The 22,581-nt window shown below is 39.2% G+C and overlaps 1 protein-coding gene across 1 annotated transcript in view; it reads right to left on the bottom strand.

Moving 5' to 3' along the window:
- Positions 1–22,581, bottom strand: part of LOC122799692 (retinol dehydrogenase 7-like) — a 414,514-nt gene that overhangs the window by 50,532 nt on the left and 341,401 nt on the right. The window contains exon 4 of the mRNA XM_044068927.1: positions 21,734–21,897. Coding sequence (XP_043924862.1) covers positions 21,734–21,897 — 164 coding nt within the window. The remainder of the gene's footprint in view (positions 1–21,733; positions 21,898–22,581) is intronic.

Raw genomic sequence — 22,581 nt, 5'->3', positions numbered from 1 at the left:
GATGCTCTAACTAAGTTATCGAACATAGTCTTACCTGTAACAAACCCTGTCTGATCCTTATAATGAGAGATGCTCTAATTAGGCTACTGAACATAGTCCTACCTGCAATGAACCCTGTCTGATCCTTATGATGAGAGATGCTCTAATTAAGCTATTGAACATAGTCCTGCCTTTAATGAACCCTGTCTGATCCTTATAATGAGAGATGCTCTAATTAAGCTATTGAACATAGTCCTACCTGTAACAAACCCTATCTGATCCTTATGATAAGAGATGCTCTAATTAAACTATTGAACATAGTCCTATCTGTAACGAACCCTGTCTGATCTTTATAATGAGAGATGCTCTAATTAAGCTATTGAACATAGTCGAATCTGTAACGAACCCTGTCTGATCCTTATGATGAGAGATGCACATAGTCCTACCTGTAACAAACCCTGTCTGATCCTTATGATGAGAGATGCTCTAATTAAGCTATTGAACATAGTATTGCCTTTAACGAACCCTGTCTGATCCTTATAATGAGAGATGCTGTAATTAAGCTATTGAACATAGTCCTACCTGCAACGAACTCTGTCAGATCCTTATGATGAGAGATGCTCTAATTAAGCTACTGAAAATAGTTCTACCTGTAAAGAACCCTATCTGATCCTTATAATGAGAGATGCTCCAATTAACTTATTGAACATAGTCCTACCTGTAAGGAACCCTGTCTGATCCTTATGATGAGAGATGCTCTAATTAAGTTATTGAACATAGTTCTACCTGTAACGAACCCTGTCTGATCCTTATAATGAGAGATGCCCCAGTTAAGCTATTGAACATAGTCCTACCTGTAACGAACCCTGTCTGATCCTTATGATGAGAGATGCTCCAATTAAGTTATCGAACATAATCCTACCTGTAATGAACCCTGTCTGATCCTTACAATGAGAGATGCTCTGATTAAGTTATCAAACATAGTCCTACCTGTAACGAACCCTGTCTGATCCTTATGATGAGAGATGCTCTAATTAAGTTATCGAACATAGTCTTGCCTTTAGTGAGCCCTGTCTGATCCTTATGATGAGAGATTCCCTACTTAGGCTACTGAACATAGTCCTACCTGCAATGAACCCTGCCTGATCTTTATGATGAGAGATGCACATAGTCCTACCTGTAACGAACCCTGTCTGATCTTTATGATGAGAGATGCTCTAATTAAGCTACTGAACATAGTCCTACCTGTAATGAACCCTATTTGATCCTTATGATGAGAGATGCTCTAATTAAGCTATTGAACATAGTCCTATCTGTAACGAACCCTGTCTGATCCTTATGATGAGAGATGCTCTAATTAAGCTATTGAACATAGTCCTATCTGTAACGAACCCTGTCTGATCCTTATGATGAGAGATGCTCTAATTAAGCTATTGAACATAGTCCTACCTGTAATGAACCCTGTCTGATCCTTATGATGAGAGATGCTCTAATTAAGCTATTGAACATAGTCCTACCTGTAAGGAACCCGGTCTGATCCTTATAATGAGAGATCCTCTAATTAAGCTATCGAACATAGTCCTACCTGTAACGAACCCTGTCTGATTCTTATGATGGGAGATGCTCTAATTAAGCTATTGAACAAAATCCTACCTTAACAAACCCTGTCTGATCCTTATGATGAGAGATGCTCTAATTAATTTATCGAACATAGTCTTACCTGGAACGAACACTGTCTGATCCTTATAATGACAGATGCTCTAATTAGGCTACTGAACATAGTCCTACCTGCAATGAACCCTGCCTGATCCTTATGATGAGAGATGCACATAGTCCGACCTGTAATGAACCCTGTCTGATCCTTATGATGAGAGATGCTCTAATTAAGCTATTGAACATAGTCCTATCTGTAACAAACCCTGTCTGATCCTTATGATGAGAGATGCTCTAATTAAGCTATTGAACATAGTCCTACCTGTAACGAACCCTGTCTGATCCTTATGATGAGAGATGCTCTAATTAAGCTATTGAACATAGTCCTACCTTAACGAACCCTGTCTGATCCTTATGATGAGAGATGCTCTAATTAAGTTATCGAACATAGTCTTACCTGTAACAAACCCTGTCTGATCCTTATAATGAGAGATGCTGTAATTAGGCTACTGAACATAGTCCTACCTGCAATGAACCCTGTCTGATCCTTATGATGAGAGATGCTCTAATTAAGATATTGAACATAGTCCTGCCTTTAATGAACGCTGTCTGATCCTTATAATGAGAGATGCTCTAATTAAGCTATTGAACATAGTCCTACCTGTAACGAACCCTATCTGATCCTTATGATAAGAGATGCTCTAATTAAGCTATTGAACATAGTCCTATCTGTAACGAACCCTGTCTGATCTTTATAATGAGAGATGCTCTAATTAAGCTATTGAACATAGTCCTATCTGTAATGAACCCTGTCTGATCCTTATGATGAGAGATGCACATAGTCCTACCTGTAACAAACCCTGTCTGATCCTTATGATGAGAGATGCTCTAATTAAGCTATTGAACATAGTCCTGCCTTTAACGAACCCTGTCTGATCCTTATAATGAGAGATGCTCCAATTAAGTTATTGAACATAGTCCTACCTGTAAGGAACCCTGTCTGATCCTTATGATGAGAGATGCTCCAGTTAAGCTATTGAACATAGTCCTACTTTTAACGAACCCTGTCTGATCCTTATGATGAGAGATGCTCCAATTAAGTTATTGAACATAATCCTACCTGTAATGAACCCTATCTGATCCTTATGATGAGAGATGCTCTAATTAAGCTATTGAACATAGTCCTATCTGTAACGAACCCTGTCTGATCCTTATGATGGGAGATGCTCTAATTAAGCTATTGAACATAGTCCTACCTGTAATGAACCCAGTCTGATCCTTATGATGAGAGATGCTCTAATTAAGCTATTGAACATAGTCCTGCCTTTAACGAACCCAGTCTGATCCTTATAATGAGAGATGCTCTAATTAAGCTATTGAACATAGTCCTATCTGTAACAAACCCTGTCTGATCCTTATGATGAGAGATGCTCTAATTAAGCTATTGTACATAGTCCTACCTGTAACGAACCCTGTCTGATCCTTATGATGAGAGATGCTCTAATTAAGCTATTGAACATAGTCCTGCCTTTAATGAACCCTGTCTGATCCTTATAATGAGAGATGCTCTAATTAAGCTATTGAACATAGTCCTACCTGTAACGAACTCTGTCAGATCCTTATGATGAGAGATGCTCCAATTAAGCTATTGAACATAGTTCTACCTGTAACGAACCCTGTCTGATCCTTATAATAAGAGATGCTCTAATTAAGCTATTAAACATAGTCCTACCTGTAATGAACCCAGTCTGATCCTTATAATGAGAGATCCTCTAATTAAGCTATTGAACATAGTCCTACCTGTAATGAACTCCTCTAATTAAGCTATCGAACATAGTCCTACCTGTAACGAACCCTGTCTGATTCTTATGATGGGAGATGCTCTAATTAAGCTATTGAACAAAATCCTACCTTAACAAACCCTGTCTGATCCTTATGATGAGAGATGCTCTAATTAAGTTATCGAACATAGTCTTACCTGTAACGAACCCTGTCTGATCCTTATAATGAGAGATGCTCTAATTAGGCTACTGAACATAGTCCTACCTGCAATGAACCCTGCCTGATCCTTATGATGAGAGATGCACATAGTCCTACCTGTAATGAACCCTGTCTGATCCTTATGATGAGAGATGCTCTAATTAAGCTATTGAACATAGTCCTATCTATAAGAAACCCTGTCTGATCCTTATGATGAGAGATGCTCTAATTAAGCTATTGAACATAGTCCTACCTGTAACGAACCCTGTCTGATCCTTATGATGAGAGATGCTCTAATTAAGCTATTGAACATAGTCCTGCCTTTAACGAACCCTGTCTGATCCTTATAATGAGAGATGCTCTAATTAAGCTATTGAACATAGGCCTATCTGTAACGAACCCTGTCTGATCCTTATAATGAGAGATGCTCTAATTAAGCTATTGAACATAGTCCTATCTGTAACGAACCCTGTCTGATCCTTATGATGAGAGATGCACATAGTCCTACCTGTAACAAACCCTGTCTGATCCTTATGATGAGAGATGCTCTAATTAAGCTATTGAACATAGTCCTGCCTTTAACAAACCCTGTCTGATCCTTATAATGAGAGATGCTGTAATTAAGCTATTGAACATAGTCCTACCTGCAACGAACTCTGTCAGATCGTTATGATGAGAGATGCTCTAATTAAGCTACTGAAAATAGTTCTACCTGTAACGAACCCTATCTGATCCTTATAATGAGAGATGCTCCAATTAAGTTATTGAACATAGTCCTACCTGTAAGGAACCCTGTCTGATCCTTATGATGAGAGATGCTCTAATTAAGTTATTGAACATAGTTCTACCTGTAACTAACCCTGTCTGATCCTTATAATGAGAGATGCTCCAGTTAAGCTATTGAACATAGTCCTACCTGTAACGAACCCTGTCTGATCCTTATGATGAGGGATGCTCCAATTAAGTTATTGAACATAATCCTACCTGTAATGAACCCTGTCTGATCCTTACAATGAGAGATGCTCTGATTATGTTATCAAACATAGTCCTACCTGTAACGAACCCTGTCTGATCCTTATGATGAGAGATGCTCTAATTAAGTTATCGAACATAGTCTTGCCTTTAGTGAGCCCTGTCTGATCCTTATGATGAAAGATTCCCTAATTAGGCTACTGAACATAGTCCTACCTGCAATGAACCCTGCCTGATCTTTATGATGAGAGATGCACATAGTCCTACCTGTAACGAACCCTGTCTGATCCTTATGATGAGAGATGCTCTAATTAAGCTATTGAACATAGTCTTACCTGTAACGAACCCTATCTGATCCTTATGATGAGAGATGCTCTAATTAAGCTATTGAACATAGTCCTATCTGTAACGAACCCTGTCTGATCCTTATAATGAGAGATGCTCTAATTAAGCTATTGAACATAGTCCTATCTGTAACGAACCCTGTCTGATCCTTATGATGAGAGATGCTCTAATTAAGCTATTGAACATAGTCCTACCTGTAATGAACCCTGTCTGATCCTTATGATGAGAGATGCTCTAATTAAGCTATTGAACATAGTCCTGCCTTTAACGAACCCTGTCTGATCCTTATAATGAGAGATGCTCTAATTAAGCTATTAAACATAGTCCTACCTGTAATGAACCCAGTCTGATCCTTATAATGAGAGATGCTCTAATTAAGCTATTAAACATAGTCCTACCTGTAATGAACCCAGTCGGATCCTTATAATAAGAGATGCTCTAATTAAGCTATTAAACATAGTCCTACCTGCAATGAACCCAGTCTGATCCTTATAATGAGAGATCCTTTTATTAAGCTATTGAACATAGTCCTACCTGTAACGAACCCTGTCTGATTCTTATGATGGGAGATGCTCTAATTAAGCTATTGAACAAAATCCTACCTTAACAAACCCTGTCTGATCCTTATGATGAGAGATGCTCTAATTAAGTTATCGAACATAGTCTTACCTGTAATGAACCCTGTCTGATCCTTATAATGAGAGATGCTCTAATTAGGCTACTGAACATAGTCCTACCTGCAATGAACCCTGCCTGATCCTTATGATGAGAGATGCACATAGTCCTACCTGTAATGAACCCTGTCTGATCCTTATGATGAGAGATGCTCTAATTAAGCTATTGAACATAGTCCTATCTGTAACAAACCCTGTCTGATCCTTATGATGAGAGATGCTCTAATTAAGCTATTGAACATAGTCCTACCTGTAACGAACCCTGTCTGATCCTTATGATGAGAGATGCTCTAATTAAGCTACTGAACATAGTCCTGCCTTTAACGAACCCTGTCTGATCCTTATAATGAGAGATGCTCTAATTAAGCTATTGAACATAGGCCTATCTGTAACGAACCCTGTCTGATCCTTATAATGAGAGATGCTCTAATTAAGCTATTGAACATCGTCCTATCGGTAACAAACCCTGTCTGATCCTTATGATGAGTGATGCTCTAATTAAGCTATTGAACATAGTACTACCTGTAACGAACCCTGTCTGATCCTTATGATGAGAGATGCTCTAATTAAGCTATTGAACATAGTCCTGCCTTTAACGAACCCTGTCTGATCCTTATAATGAGAGATGCTCTAATTAAGTTATTGAACATAGTCCTATCTGTAACGAACCCTGTCTGATCCTTATGATGAGAGATGCTCTAATTAAGCTATTGAACACAGTCCTACCTGTAACGAACTCTGTCAGATCCTTATGATGAGAGATGCTCTAATTAAGTTATTGAACATAGTCCTACCTGTAACGAACTCTGTCAGATCCTTATGATGAGAGATGCTCTAATTAAGTTATTGAACATAGTTCTTCCTGTAACGATCCCTGTCTGATCCTTATAATGAGAGATGCTCCAATTAAGTTATTGAACATAGTCCTACCTGTAAGGAACCCTGTCTGATCCTTATGATGAGGGATGCTCTAATTAAGTTATCGAACATAGTCCTACCTGTAACGAACCCTGTCTGATCCTTATGATGAGAGATGCTCTAATTAAGTTATTGAACATGGTCTTGCCTTTAGTGAGCCCTGTCTGATCTTTATGATGAGAGATGCTCTAATTAGGCTACTGAACGTAGTCCTACCTGCAATGAACCCTGTCTGATCCTTATGATGAGAGATGCTCTAATTAAGCTATTGAACATAGTCCTGCCTTTAACGAACCCTGTCTGATCCTTATGATGAGAGATGCTCTAATTAGGTTATTGAACATAGTCCTACCTGTAACGAACCCTGTCTGATCCTTATGATGAGAGATGCTCTGATTAAGTTATCGAACATAGTCCTACCTGTAACGAACCCTGTCTGATCCTTATGATGAGAGATGCTCTGATTAAGTTATCGAACATAGTCCTGCCTTTAGAGAACCCTGCCTGATCCTTATGTACCACTGTTGGCAATACTCTAACAAATCCATTTGCTAAAACCAGGGAAATAAATTTATAATTGTGATTTATTATTGAGCATGGTCTACAAGAAAAGGGCAAAAAGGCCAAATTGGGGTCCCTGGCAGGCTTAGCAAGCACTACCAAAATCACCTCTCAAACATGGATTTGGAGGGAGATAATGTTACATTTTATGTACTACCATATAGCAGCTCACTACTAACTCCTTACCACTGGGATGTCATCAAATCCTAGGTTCTTCCCATCTGACAGCAAGAAGCCAATCTGGTGGTCCCCTGGTGGTCCCCTGCTATAAATAAACTCTACAACAAAAGGAAGAAATGTTGCAGAAAAGAGGAAAATCCCAGGATGCAAAAACTCCCTTACCACCCTCAGTAAGAAGCTGAGATCCCTCATAAAATCTTCAAAAGATAGTTATGAAAATAAAATTGCCAAAGATTCCAAAGACAACCACAAGGCATTCTATAGTTATGTCAAGAATCTAAATGGCAATGCTCAGATCTGCTCTGAGCTACAACAGAATGACGTTAAATATACTGATCCCAAGGATATTGCCAGTATCCTGGCAGATTGATTTAGTGCCAACTTCACCTCCCTCTGACCCCCTAAAGGGCCCCATCTCAATACCAAAAGATTGCCAAATTCCGGTAATCATGGCTACACAGGTAGAAACCGCACTCTCCAAAGCTAAGAATACAGCATCCATGGGACCAGATGACATCCAGGGCTGTGTACTACATGAACTACAAAATGAACTGGCACCTCACCTAAGTGTCATGTTTAATCATAGTCTCACCTCAGGCTTCGTGCCCACTGAGTGGCACACAGCTACAGTTATCCCACTCCACAAGGGGGGATCCACCTTGGATCCCGGGAACTACTGTCTCATCAGTCTGATGAGCCTGATCTGCAAGGGCATGGAATGCATTATCATGGAACTTATAAACAAAGACAGTGGCAACCTTCAAGCACTGGACCCCACCCTGTTTGGGTTAGTGAAGGGCCAATCTTGTCTCCTGAACCTGATCAACTTCTTCAAATCAGTCTCCAGAGCTGTGGATGAGGGTAAGGCAATCCACAAAGCCTATCTGGACCTTGCCAAGGCCTTCAACACCATCCCCACTCTGGAATCATAGATAAACTTACTAAGCTGGGCATAAATCCCTACGTCACTCGATGGGTTGCCAACTGGCTTACTGACAGAACCCAGACTGTAAAAGTAGCCAACTCCAAATCCAGTTCCAGACAAGTGGAGTACCTCAGGGTTCAGTCCTGGGACCGCTCTTGTTTGGCATATACTTCTCTGAAGAACAGGCGAACATTAAAGGACTCTGGCTAACAAAGTTCACAGATGGCTGCAAACTGGGAGCCATTATTGAATCCCCAAATGATGTGGATATTCTACAAAATGGCCTTACAGAAACAGATGCTTGGTGCCAGAGTCATGGACTCAAGCTTAATGCCAAGAAATGTATAGTTATCCCCTTTGAAAGAAAACATGTACCCATGAATTACCACATAGGTAGCAGTACACAAAACATCGAAAGTGTGATGAGAGACTTACGGACACAGGTGGACAGTGGTCTCACCTTCGATAACCACAGTGCCACAGCAGTCAGGAAATCCTTCTATGTGGCACACCTTATCAGTAAGGGATTTTCATGCAGAAAAAAGGAGGTCATTGTCTCACTGTACTCGTCCCTCATTAAACCCATTATAGAGTATAAAGTCCCATTTGGTATGTACCTCACAAGGCATCTGCAACAGCTGGAAAGGCCGCATAAATACCTCATTAAAAGAATCACAGGCTTAAAGCAGATGCCATATGCTGAACGTCTAAAAAAACTCCAGCTATACTCTGTGGCATATCATCTACTCAGAGGCAATCTCTGCTTAACATACAAGGCCATGTCAAACCCTGAGCTGTTGGACATGCTCCGCTTAAAGAAATCCCAATCCCTCAGAGCCACATGCTCCAGGGATCTAAACCTTTTCATCACAATGAACAAAACATGCTGGAGGGATAGGTTCCTGACCCAGGGACTCCCCAGACTCTGGAATAGACTGCCCATACATGTCAAGCAGAGCGCCTGTTTGGCCCTCTTCAAAAGGAACCTTGACGATTGGATGGGAGATAGGAAATTCACCCCAAGGATCACGTTAGTCACCCTGCTAGACAGGGGTCCAGGGAAGTAAATACTGTGGGAAGAAATATCCAGGGAATTGTTATGGCTAGGCTTATATAGGCCCTAGGGCCGATAGCCTAGTACCAACCTATGAACCTATGACATATGTGTTAAAGCATGTTAAACTTCCTGAATAGTACCTAGACCCATCAGTGACTCCTTTAAGTTCATTTACTTTAGAGGTAATGATTCTAGGTATCCCTTGTCACTTTCAGGGATGGGTTAGGTTGGCACTTTGCTGAATATGGACTGGTATAGTAGTTTCTAAAGATGTACATGATATCCTGAGGAACAGAGCATCCCTTTCTGGTTTCTGGTGCCTTAATCCAACAAATTGTCATGTCTGGCATCTGCTTACACAGACAAAAAGCCAAAAACTTACTATTACCTTTTGCCAACCCAGAATATTCAGTGTGAGTGTTTGTTTTGATTGTTCTACTTTATATGTGAAATATTCTATAACTTTTTCCCTGATCTCCTCTAATGTTTTAAACCACTTGGGACTCTTTCTACAATTTTAGCTTAAACTGATAGCAATTCACCTTGGAGACTGCCACTGTAGCTCTACATTTCTCCTTCCCTAGCTCTGAATAAGCTTTCAACAATTTTTTCAATAGACACTTTAAATTAAAATTTTGTATATATCAATTACCAAATGAGAATTTACATCCAAAACTTCCCTCCAAGCACCCCAATTTCTTGTAATGCCAGTTTAAAATGATGCCCCTTACAGAATGCAGAATCCGTCTTCAGTGTTTAGGCATTATTTCATATTTGATTTGAATAGTTAGCATCATTGGAGCATGATTTGAAATAATTTAGTAAGTATCACTGAAACATGATCTAAAATAATTTAGTAAGTATCACTGAAACATGATCTGATATAATTTAGTTGGTGTCATTGGGGCATGATCTGAAATAATTTAGTTACTATCTTTGGATCATGATCTCAAATAATTTAGTTAGAATCATTGGAGAATGATCGAAAATAATTTAGTTAATATCACTGGGGCATGATCTGAAATAATTTAGTTACTATCTTTGGATCATGATCTCAAATAATTTAGTTAGTGTCATTGGGGCATGATCTGAAATCATTTAGTTACTATCTTTGGATCATGATCTCAAATAATTTAGTTAGTGTCATTGGGGCATGATCTGAAATCATTTAGTTACTATCTTTGGATCATGATCTCAAATAATTTAGTTAGTGTCATTGGGGCATGATCTGAAATCATTTAGTTACTATCCTTGGATCATGATCTCAAATAATTTAGTTAGTGTCATTGGGGCATGATCTGAAATCATTTAGTTACTATCTTTGGATCATGATCTCAAATAATTTAGTTAGTGTCATTGGGGCATGATCTGAAATCATTTAGTTACTTTCATTGGAGCATAATGTGAAATAATTTAGAATAATTGGAGAATGATCGAAAATAATTTAGTTAATATCACTGGGGACATGATCTGAAATAATTTAATTAATATCATTTACAGAATGATCTAAAATAATTTAGTTAGCATCACTGGGTCATGATCTAAAATAATTTAGTTAGTTTCATTGGAGCATAATGTGAAATAATTTAGTTAGAATCATTGGAGAATGATCGTAAATAATTTAGTTAATATCACTGGGGCATGATCTGAAATAATTTAATTAATATCATTTACAGAATGATCTAAAATAATTTAGGTGGTGTCATTGGGGCATGATCTGAAATAATTTAGTTAGTATCATTAGAAAATGATCTAAAATAATTTAGTTAGTGTCATTGGGGCAAGATCTGAAATAATTAAGTATCATTTGAGCATGATCTGAAATAATTATAGATGCAGTTAATAAATAAACTAGCTTATGACTATGTTCTTCTGTAATCATGCATTTACCTATTCTTGAAAAAAAAAGCTTTAAACCTGGGAGAGAAAATGTGTAAGTGACTATTTGATGAGTCTACTATCGTATGTACATGTACCATCCGAAACACTGTTAAGAACTCAGCGTACCTTACACAGTTTAACTGCTGCATAAAATCTGCTCTGATCCTCATAGTGATTGCTTTCTCAGGTCCCAGACTTTCCTAAAACTCTTTATCACAAAGTTAGGAAATCTGACACCAATAGGCCTGTTACTACTGGTGTCCTACATGGCTTAGTACTGGCACCTCTCCTTTCTGGCATATACTTCTCTGAAGTCAAGGTATATGTAGATGGCCTTTAGCTGACCAAATTTGCTGATTACTGCAAGCTGGGTACAATCACTAAATCCCCCAAAGATATAAATATCCTCCAGGAAGGTCTGACACAGGCAAATAACTTGAGCCAGAAACATGGCCTAAAACTCAGTGCAAAAAATATATAATCATATCCATTGAGAATATGACTACCCCTGCAAATTACAACATTGATAACACTCCCCTAAGAGTAGACCCAGTGGTAAGGAACTTGGGAACTCAGGTTGACAGCAACCCGAACTTTGATCACCATGTGTCCATAGTAATGAGAAAATCCTTCTATGTGACACACCTTATAAGTAAGGGTATGGCAACCAGATCATAATCCCTGTATATTCAATCCACATTAGACCAATAATCAAGTACAATGTACCCTTTGGCATGTGCCTGACCAGGCATTTGTAACAGCTGGAGTGGCCCCAGAGGTACCGCACTAAAAAAATACAGGGGGGCAAATAATATGTGCTATGCAGACTGCCTCAAAGCCCTGCCCCTGTACTTGACCTCCTACAGACTATTGAGGGGCAACCTATGCCTACCCTACAAGGCATTCTCTGTTCCAGTCCTGATGGATCTGCTATACATGTGCAAAACAAACAGTACTAGATTTGCCTAATCTAAGGATCTAAACCTCATCTGTGACATAAAACATGTTGGAGAGAATGGTGTGTGTCTCAAAGATAACCCCTTCTCTGGAACAGGCTCCTTATTCGGGAATGGTGTGTGTCTCAAAGATAACCCCTTCTCTGGAACAGACTCCTTATTCGAGAATGGTGTGTGTCTCAAAGATTACCCCTTCTCTGGAACAGACTCCTTATTCGAGAATGGTGTGTGTCTCAAAGATTACCCCTTCTCTGGAACAGACTCCTTATTCGAGAATGGTGTGTGTCTCAAAGATAACCCCTTCTCTGGAACAGACTCCTTATTCGAGAATGGTGTGTGTCTCAAAGATAACCCTTCTCTGGAACAGACTCCTTATTTGAGAATGGTGTGTGTCTCAAAGATAATCCCTTCTCTGGAACAGACTCCTTATTCGAGAATGGTGTGTGTCTCAAAGATAACCCTTCTCTGGAACAGACTCCTTATTCGAGAATGGTGTGTGTCTCAAAGATAACCCCTTCTCTGGAACAGACTCCTTATTTGAGAATGGTGTGTGTCTCAGAGATAACCCCTTCTCTGGAACAGACTCCTTATTCGAGAATGGTGTGTGTCTCAAAGATTACCCTTCTCTGGAACAGACTCCTTATTTGAGAATGGTGTGTGTCTCAGAGATAACCCTTCTCTGGAACAGACTCCTTATTCGAGAATGGTGTGTGTCTCAGAGATAACCCTTCTCTGGAACAGACTCCTTATTCGAGAATGGTGTGTGTCTCACAGACTAACCCTTCTCTGGAACAGACTCCTTATTCGAGAATGGTGTGTGTCTCAGAGATTACCCTTCTCTGGAACAGACTCCTTATTCGAGAATGGTGTGTGTCTCAGAGATAACCCCTTCTCTGGAACAGACTCCTTATTCGAGAATGGTGTGTGTCTCAAAGATTACCCTTCTCTGGAACAGACTCCTTATTCGAGAATGGTGTGTGTCTCAGAGATAACCCTTCTCTGGAACAGACTCCTTATTCGAGAATGGTGTGTGTCTCAGAGATAACCCTTCTCTGGAACAGACTCCTTATTCGAGAATGGTGTGTGTCTCACAGACTAACCCTTCTCTGGAACAGACTCCTTATTCGAGAATGGTGTGTGTCTCAGAGATTACCCTTCTCTGGAACAGACTCCTTATTCGAGAATGGTGTGTGTCTCAGAGATAACCCCTTCTCTGGAACAGACTCCTTATTCGAGAATGGTGTGTGTCTTAAAGATTACCCTTCTCTGGAACAGACTCCTTATTCGAGAATGGTGTGTGTCTCAGAGATAACCCTTCTCTGGAACAGACTCCTTATTCGAGAATGGTGTGTGTCTCACAGACTAACCCTTCTCTGGAACAGACTCCTTATTCGAGAATGGTGTGTGTCTCAGAGATAACCCTTCTCTGGAACAGACTCCTTATTCGAGAATGGTGTGTGTCTCAGAGATAACCCTTCTCTGGAACAGACTCCTGATTCGAGAATGGTGTGTGTCTCACAGACTAACCCTTCTCTGGAACAGACTCCTTATTCGAGAATGGTGTGTGTCTCAGAGATAACCCTTCTCTGGAACAGACTCCTCATTCACGTGAAACAGAGCTCCTCCCTAATCCTATTCAAATGCAGTTTGGACTAATGGATGGGAAATCACAAATTCAGCCCTGGCCTGTCACCTGTGGCCCTTATGATCAGGGGCAGTATGTAGATGTCATAAGGCACAGGCATACATTAAAGCCATTCTAGCCTGTGGACATTGGTGAGTGAGAAAACTGGGTCATGACTGGCTAGGCTTAAAAAAGCTCTAGGGCTGTTAGCATACTAACATCCTATGATCCTATGATCATAGAAAGCACTGACACAGATACATGTGAAGAAACACGTGGTTAGCACATTCTAAAATTAAGTCCTGCTCTGGGATGTATGACCATTCAGACAAAAGAACACTCTCCTAGGGCCTGTGGAAACCTTATCATATTAAGTTCAAGTTCCAGTCACCCCATCCCCCAAGAAAATCACTGCACCCTCTTGGAAAGTAACCCATTCCCTGATTAGTTATTTATTTAACATTTGTTCCCTTGGTAGGTAAACTGGTCCAAAGACCCCTTGCAGTCACAATGCAGGCAACAGAAGGAAGATAATCCAACTAAGCATACAAAAATGTAGAACTATGTATAAAGAAACTTACACTGGCATTGGCAGTAAAATAATTGCAGATAAAGCACACTACTGAGCTATATTTCATTTAAGATCAGATCATTTTTAATTTTCTGGTAGGTGCAGTTTATTACTAACACAGCAAATTAATTTACAGTTCATTTCTAAAGAAGAGTTGTAATGAACAAGAATTAGTATTAAGCCAGTGCAAGAAACACATAATTGTTCCTTCCCTTATATGTGCTTTCTAGCCCACATGTCTAAAACACTTATAGCCATGCTGGTTTATCAGATAGTTTTTTTTAGTAGTCGTCTGAAACTAGTAAGTTTGTTGACTTGTCTTATTTCTTCTGGGACTTGTTTCAACTGACTGGAAGGTGCATTTCTAAAAAAGTCTTTTCCATTTTGGCTAATTTGTAAGGGGGGGGGGTCTAGCTAACTGAGTGTCGTATGTGTTTCCAAGAGTATATTTACAATCCCTATAAAAAGTGTGGGCTTTAAATGTGGACATCATCCAGTATTAAGGAGCTTGTAAGTAAGGGTGTTAAGCAGTAGCTTGTTTCTCGCAGATACTGTAAGCAGTAGCTAGTTTCTCGCTGATACTGTAAGCAGTAGCTCGTTTCTCGCTGATACTGTAAGCAGTAGCTCATTTCTCACTGATACTGTAAGCAGTAGCTCATTTCTCACTGATACTGTAAGCAGTAGCTCATTTCTCACTGATACTGTAAGCAGTAGCTCGTTTCTCGCTGATACTGTAAGCAGTAGCTCGTTTCTCGCTGATACTGTAAGCAGTAGCTTGTTTCTCACCGATACTGTAAGCAATAGCTTGTTTCTCATTGATACTGTAAGCAGTAGCTCATTTCTCACTGATACTGTAAGCAGTAGCTCGTTTCTCACTAATACTGTAAGTAGTAGCTCGTTTCTCGCTGATACTGTAAGCAGTAGCTCGTTTCTCACTGATACTGTAAGCAGTAGCTTGTTTATCGCTGATACTGTAAGCAGTAGCTTGTTTCTCGCTGATACTGTAAGCAGTAGCTCATTTCTCACTGATACTGTAAGCAGTAGCTCATTTCTCACTGATACTGTAAGCAGTAGCTCGTTTCTCGCTGATACTGTAAGCAGTAGCTCGTTTCTCGCTGATACTGTAAGCAGTAGCTCGTTTCTTGCTGATACTGTAAGCAGTAGCTCATTTCTCACTGATACTGTAAGCAGTAGCTCGTTTCTCACTGATACTGTAAGCAGTAGCTCATTTCTCACTGATACTGTAAGCAGTAGCTCGTTTCTCACTGATACTGTAAGCAGTAGCTCATTTCTCGCTGATACTGTAAGCAGTAGCTTGTTTATCGCTGATACTGTAAGCAGTAGCTCATTTCTCACTGATACTGTAAGCAGTAGCTCATTTCTCACTGATACTGTAAGCAGTAGCTCGTTTCTCACTAATACTGTAGGTAGTAGCTCGTTTCTCGCTGATACTGTAAGCAGTAGCTCGTTTCTCACTGATACTGTAAGCAGTAGCTTGTTTATCGCTGATACTGTAAGCAGTAGCTTGTTTCTCGCTGATACTGTAAGCAGTAGCTCATTTCTCACTGATACTGTAAGCAGTAGCTCATTTCTCACTGATACTGTAAGCAGTAGCTCGTTTCTCGCTGATACTGTAAGCAGTAGCTCATTTCTCGCTGATACTGTAAGCAGTAGCTCGTTTCTCGCTGATACTGTAAGCAGTAGCTCATTTCTCGCTGATACTGTAAGCAGTAGCTTGTTTCTTGCTGATACTGTAAGCAGTAGCTCATTTCTCGCTGATACTGTAAGCCATCTACCATTCTTTATTATACTATGGTGATCTTCTCTATTCTTAGCTAGGTTAATAAAGCTTAGCATTATAAATTATGGTTATAATGACATGGGGTTGGGAGGGTGACCTAATGGTTAAGGTGTTTGCCTTGCAAACACAAGGTGCAGGGTTTGAGTCTCACAAGGGATAATTGGATAGGCTTAAAATGGCTTGCAAGGGCAGTTAGCTTAGTATTAACCTATGAATCCGAAGTTTGTAATGGTAATTAACTGAGATATTTCTTGGAGGTGACCCAGAGGAAAATAAACATTATAGAAGGCTAGTAAGTGACCTGCCCAAAGTTATTTCCATAAAATACAGATATCCTCATTCTCTTTCATTTTGTCCACTACTCAAAAGGGAATATATTTTTGAATAAAAATTAGCATCTCTTGTCTATGACCTTTATCAGGTGTTGAATAGTACTCTGTCTGATATAACCCTTTCATAATCTCTGTATAGTCTTGGTAAAATAAAAGTGTTCCCTGCGTGTCCACCATGGAATGTACATTCCATAATACAACTGAAATTCTAACCATTTAGGAAAGAAGCGAATGGGACCACAATAGAATACTGTACATGTGACCCTTTAACATGAGGCCCCTTCCCCAGTTTAGTCTATCATAGTACACCTCTACATTTCTCTCCACCTCATAAGTTTAAACCAAGCTCAATTTAATTAAGCACCTTTTGTAAAAATTTTAGTACAGAAGTTTATCTAATCAGCTACTAAAGCCAAGACCTTTATGAAGAGAGAATTAGCTACATGAAAATTGTCCATGATAGATATGTTGTGCGGAGACCAGGCAGAGAGCGACTGCAAACCGCTCCTTAAAACAGCAAATACTTAGCAATGTTTCATGTCTGACTGAGAAATTTAATGCCCAATTAAAGTACATTTAATATCCCACTCCCCCGTGCATTCCTTGTTCACATAATCAGGAAGCATTTATTTAAAAGTCAGATTAACATTTTACCATCCATGATATTTAACTTCTGCCCATCAATTGTGCAGCTACCATAAACTGTGTACAAAGAGATCCAATTTGTCCCCTTTAAGTTACTATTTACTTATAGCATAAACATTCAAATCAGTCTTTAACCACCGGTCAGTCAGTCCTTTGTGGCTAAAGTACTGCATGAGCACCCTTTCATGTATTTGAAGTCTTCATTTAAATAACAGAAATGGTTCTCATGTTTTCCTCTGATGTGGTGGCCTTTTCTAGGCTGATGAATTTAACATCATCTCTTGGGTGAAAGCATTACCTTGGTCTTCATTTAAACAAGAGTGGCAACGTTTGCAAAATGTATCTTCTGGTGAGATAAATGACACTACTCCTCCCAAGAACTGAGCGTTAAGTCATGTAGGGTGCAACAACTTAAATCTCTACCCGTATATCTTGTCAAATTTAATTGCTGGAGAAAACAATCCACTCTGCACCTCCTAGTATCTGCTAAATAATCTTGCTCAATCAACACACTCATCCCTTTAATCATTAGCTAGTTTCCCAGGGCCAAGACTTTCTCAAAACTCTTTACTTCATTACAAAGTTAAGAAATATGAAATTAATAGGCCTAGGAAAGTGCAATAGCAGCTGCATGGATAGAAACACTCTGAGCAGTTCTTACCCTCCAGTTTTTCAGGTATCCCCAACATTCTCACATTTTTACAATCCCCTCTAGCCTCCAAATCCACATTTTGTCTGGCAATTCCATGCAGTCACTGCTGAAGTTTGTGTATGTCCTATTTCTGGGCCAAGAACTGATCAGAATGTGCAATCAGTACGGTCTCCATATCTTGTAGCATTTTATCAGCTTAGGTTCATAGATTCATAGGTAGGTACTAGGCTATTGGCCCTAGGGCCTATATAATCCTACCCAAAAAGGTACCCTGGCTTTTGCTAGCCAAGAAAATTATTTTCCTGTGCTCCTGTCGAGCAGAGCCACAAAAGTGATCCCCTGGGTGAATTTCCTATTTCCCATCCAATCATCAAGATTTTTCTTGAAGGGTACTAATGAGGAACTTTGCTTGACATAGATGGGTAGTTTGTTCCAGAGTATGGGAAGTCTCTGGGACAGGAATCTATCCCTCCAGCATGTTCTGTTTATTGTGCTGACAAGGTTTAGGTCCCTACAGCGTGTAGCTCGGAAGGACTGGGATTTCTTTAAGTGGAGCATGTCCAACAGCTCTGGGTTAACATAGCTTTGTATGTTAGGCAGAGATCGCCTCTGAGTAGGTGATATGCGACGGAGTAAAGCTGGATTTCTTTTTAAGACAGTCTGCATAGGGCATCTGTTTGAGGCCAGTAATCCTCTTTGTGAAGTATTTCTGTGGCCTTTCCAGTTGTTTTAGATGTCTTGTGACGTACATACTAAAAGGGGCATTGTACTCTATAATGGCTCTAATGAGTGATGAGTAGATGGGAACAATGGCCTCTTTTTTTCTGAATGAGAAACCTTTTGTGATGAGATGTGCCATGTAGAAGGATTTCCTGACTACTGTGGTGATGTGATTATCAAAGGAGAGACTACTGTCCACCTGTGTCCCAAGGTCTCTTATCACACTTTCGGTGTTAAGTAGACTACCACCTATGAGGTAGTTCATGGGTACAGAGTTTTTACCAAAGGGGATGACAATGCACTTTTTGGCATTGAACTTCAGGCCATGGCTTTGATACCAGGCATCTGTCTCAGTGAGAGATTTAGAAATTTAGAGATTTAGGAGATTTAGTTCACCAAAGCACTGTTGGGCGGCCATGGTGATGCAGCAGTTAGCATTGCCGCCTCCCAAAAAGAGGTTCTCAGGTTCGATCCTCGGCTGGGATGCCTTCTGTGTGGAGTCTGCATGTCCTCCCCTGTGGTTGTGTGGGTTTCCTCCGGGTGCTCCGGTTTGCTCCCACATCCCAAAGACATGCTGTAGGTGGATTGGATACTCTAAATTGACCCTAGGTGTGAGTGTGGGTGTGCCTTCTGTGGAAAGGTTGGGCACCGGGCTGGCAACTCGACACCATAAAACTCCACTGCCAATCAGGAGTGGACAGGTGATCCGCTGTGGCGACCTCTAATCAGGAAAAGCCAAAAGAAGTAGTTCACCAAAGCACTGCTGATTGGTTGAAGGTCCTCCATTAAATGGGCAGATTTGCCATGAATCTTCTCCGGGTATTTTTCTGGAATTGACATTTATGGTTGAGATGCCAGGCCATGAGTATCAACAGTGCCTGCCGTTCTTCTTAGCATTCTAACAGCAGGATCATATTTTTTTTAGTTTCTTTTTAGAAGTTTGATAGGATGTTCACCCCAAGCATTTCTGAAAGGCTGTATGCTAATGTTCAGACATTTTATAATTTCTGGAACCATAATTCTCTCTTCTTTTTAAGGAAGGGATTGGAGTAAGTGGAGTACAACAATCACGCAGCCAACATGTGTCCACCAACCACAAGTATTATCATTTAAGCACATCTTGAATGTATATATGATACCATTATCAAGAGAGTGGTTTAGTGGTTAAAGTTTCTGCCTACAGGTTTGAGGGTTCAGTCTTGACTTACAGTCATTATTTATTTACTTATTAATTTTATTTTATTTAAATTTGTTTACTGGGGTAGAGCAGTAACCCAACAATGACCAGTGACAGGCTCAGCCCTGGTTGCATCATATTGTAACAGAACAATTATTTTATTTATTTTTATTTATTTTATTTTATTTGTTTAACAATGTACTGTATACAAGTGACAATGGTTTATATTTAAGAATAAGCACAGACAAGCTGACAAATGATATATACATAGAAGGTCTAACAAAGCGAATAAATGTACAGTTGCACAACTGGATTAGAAAAGGGAACTTGGAGTTAAATTAGGAGAAGTAGAAATGGTGCAGATATGAGCAGTAGTTGTTTGGGTACAAAAGCTAATATTGACCAGTAAGATGAAAGAGGGGATTAGATTATGTGCAGTGTATTTAGAGCAGAGGTGCTGTGGTCAGCTGAACCATAGGTTAGGATGAATAAGTTAATCAAGAGGCTCAGCTATATGGGAGGTAAGCATATTGTGCGTCTGCATGGACTTTCTTTGTATATTCTGTTTTCCTTCCATTTGCTAATTACTACAAGCATGCATGCTGATTTACAACTTTATACTAACCATATAAATATCTAAAATTCAAAATGTCAAACTTCAGAAATATCTAAAAAAAATCACTGAAAGCACAAAACATTGAAAATTCATAATACTGAATCATAAAATATCTAATAATGCTACCCAATTGAAAATGCCCCGTATTATACACCCCAAATACAAAACTGAGACAAGTGTTGTCTTGGTAGCAGTACTATTCTGGAAAGGGTTTTGGTAATGTAATGTGTATGTTTAAGGGGTTTTAGTAATATAATGTGTAGGATTTGGGTTAGAAGCAGCATTTTAATCATGGGTGGTACCCCTAAACTCATCCCTACTCCTAACTCAAACCCTACTCATTGCGTTACTAAAATCCTTTTCTCTAACAGTACTACTACACAAGACTAAAGGACACAGAATATAAAACACAAAATATATAAAACAGTAAATCTGTCCCCTTACCCTAATCCTAACCTGAAAATGCTAACACATGCACAGCAACGACCATAACCTTTTGGATCTATATCACATCGTCGAACTTTCATAAGTTCGAACGATGTAATATCGAACCCAAAAGTCTGAAATGCAAAAATAGCGAAGCTACAGCACATAAATGTTTTCCCAGGGAAAAAAATCGGTGGGCCATTTTAGGGGCTTTACTATTTTCCCCACTGTGGTGCGATCTCGGAGTTTGTATATTTAAGTAGGGGGGTTTCATTTTAGTTTAAGGTTTATGTTTTTTTTTTTTGTTAGGGAACAGCGATTTTTTTCCCTAGGAAAAAAAATCGCTGTTCTGTGTGTTCGTTATTGTGCAGTTTCGGACTTTTGAGTTCGATATTACATCGTTCAAACTTATACAAGTTTGACAATGTAATATAGACCCTAACCTTTTCCGCTAAACAATCATTTTCCTGCAAACTCATACCTACAAAATGAGCATTCAATAAAACGTACATTCAATATTTTGCACTTTTAGTGTTTTTCATGCCCTCAAAAACTTTTCAGTCAAATGTGCTTTAGATATTTTGATCTGTAACCATATATATATATTTATATATATATATATATATATATATATATATTTATATATATATATATATATAAAAGAGAGAGAGAGGTAGACAAAATATAGAAGACGGTAGGAATACGGATGGGGTTACTATTCTAAAATGTTTTTTTTTTATACAAATCTTACAGCAGTGCATGATGGGAAGAGAGTCTAAGAAAAGATCTGGAAAGGCTGACCTAACAGATAAGTGGCATTTGAGATTTATTCAGGCAAATCCAGAGTAGTGTACCTACATAGTGAACAGACCAAGCTGGTTAAGTGATTCCTTCTGCCATCAAAACATATGACATAACTGTCTGCTATCTTGAAGTTCTGATTCTGGGTGATTAGCAGAGGCTGAGAGAACTGATGGTATGAAGCACATTAAAGTTTCCTATCTGAGCTTGGAATAAGCAAGGACAATCTTGTAGCTGACCTGCAAACTAAAGAACATATCTGAATGCATTCAGCACAGATAACTCACATTCTTTCAAGAAATGTTCTCCATAAGCATCCTTTGTCTCTGCTGGTAGCCTGCTCCATAATTGTTCGAGAGACTTCTCTATCATCAAAGGGTCCGTCATTGCTGTTTTGAAGAAGCCCGGCTCTATAATGCAGACTTTCACACCAAAAGAATACAACTCACATCTGTAAGGAAAAACACAAAGTAAGTAACTAAAAGTAAGTCTGACAAATGGTTTGGTACTAAAACAGTTATTCTCTGCAATAGAGGAATTTAGTCCTTTAGGTTTAGATCACTATACTGTGAACTATGCTAACAGTTCAGATCTCTGCTACAAAACAAAGATACATTATTTTAGAATGACCCATTTCAGAATGAATCTGTGTAGTCAACTCTTTTTTTTTTTTGCTTAACATTACTGTCTCTCCTAAATTAGGTGTCAGGATAACATTACTGATTTCTATCCTTGTAGTAAATAAAAATGAATTAATGTACAATTACTTCAAAGTCTGACAAAATTCTAGGATTTTATCTAGTGGTCAAAATAGAAAATACCATGTAATTTGCTTGACATACATGTATGTATGTATGATGTGTAGGAGAGGATCTGATTCTATCTGTGTGTGCAACTCCTTCTACAGCATGTATCCTAATCTTTTGGCTACTGTTCATTACACCACTGTTTTGTCTCTGTCTTGTTATTATTGTAACAAGGTCCTGGCACATACACTTGTAGGGTACATAACAAAGTTTAATCTTGGCAATTAACTCATGAAATGCAAAATCTTGATTGATGCAGTGTCGGAGTTATGACTCACTGGATCTGTAACACTGACTGTCCAACCATCTACAGCTGATGAAACGATGAT

The sequence above is a fragment of the Protopterus annectens genome, chromosome 4.part0 (assembly GCF_019279795.1).
Source record: "Protopterus annectens isolate FY-2018-M chromosome 4.part0, PAN1.0, whole genome shotgun sequence".
Taxonomy (NCBI): domain Eukaryota; kingdom Metazoa; phylum Chordata; order Ceratodontiformes; family Protopteridae; genus Protopterus; species Protopterus annectens.
Note: the sequence above shows the minus strand (reverse complement) of the source record. Positions and strands in the feature narration are given on the sequence as shown.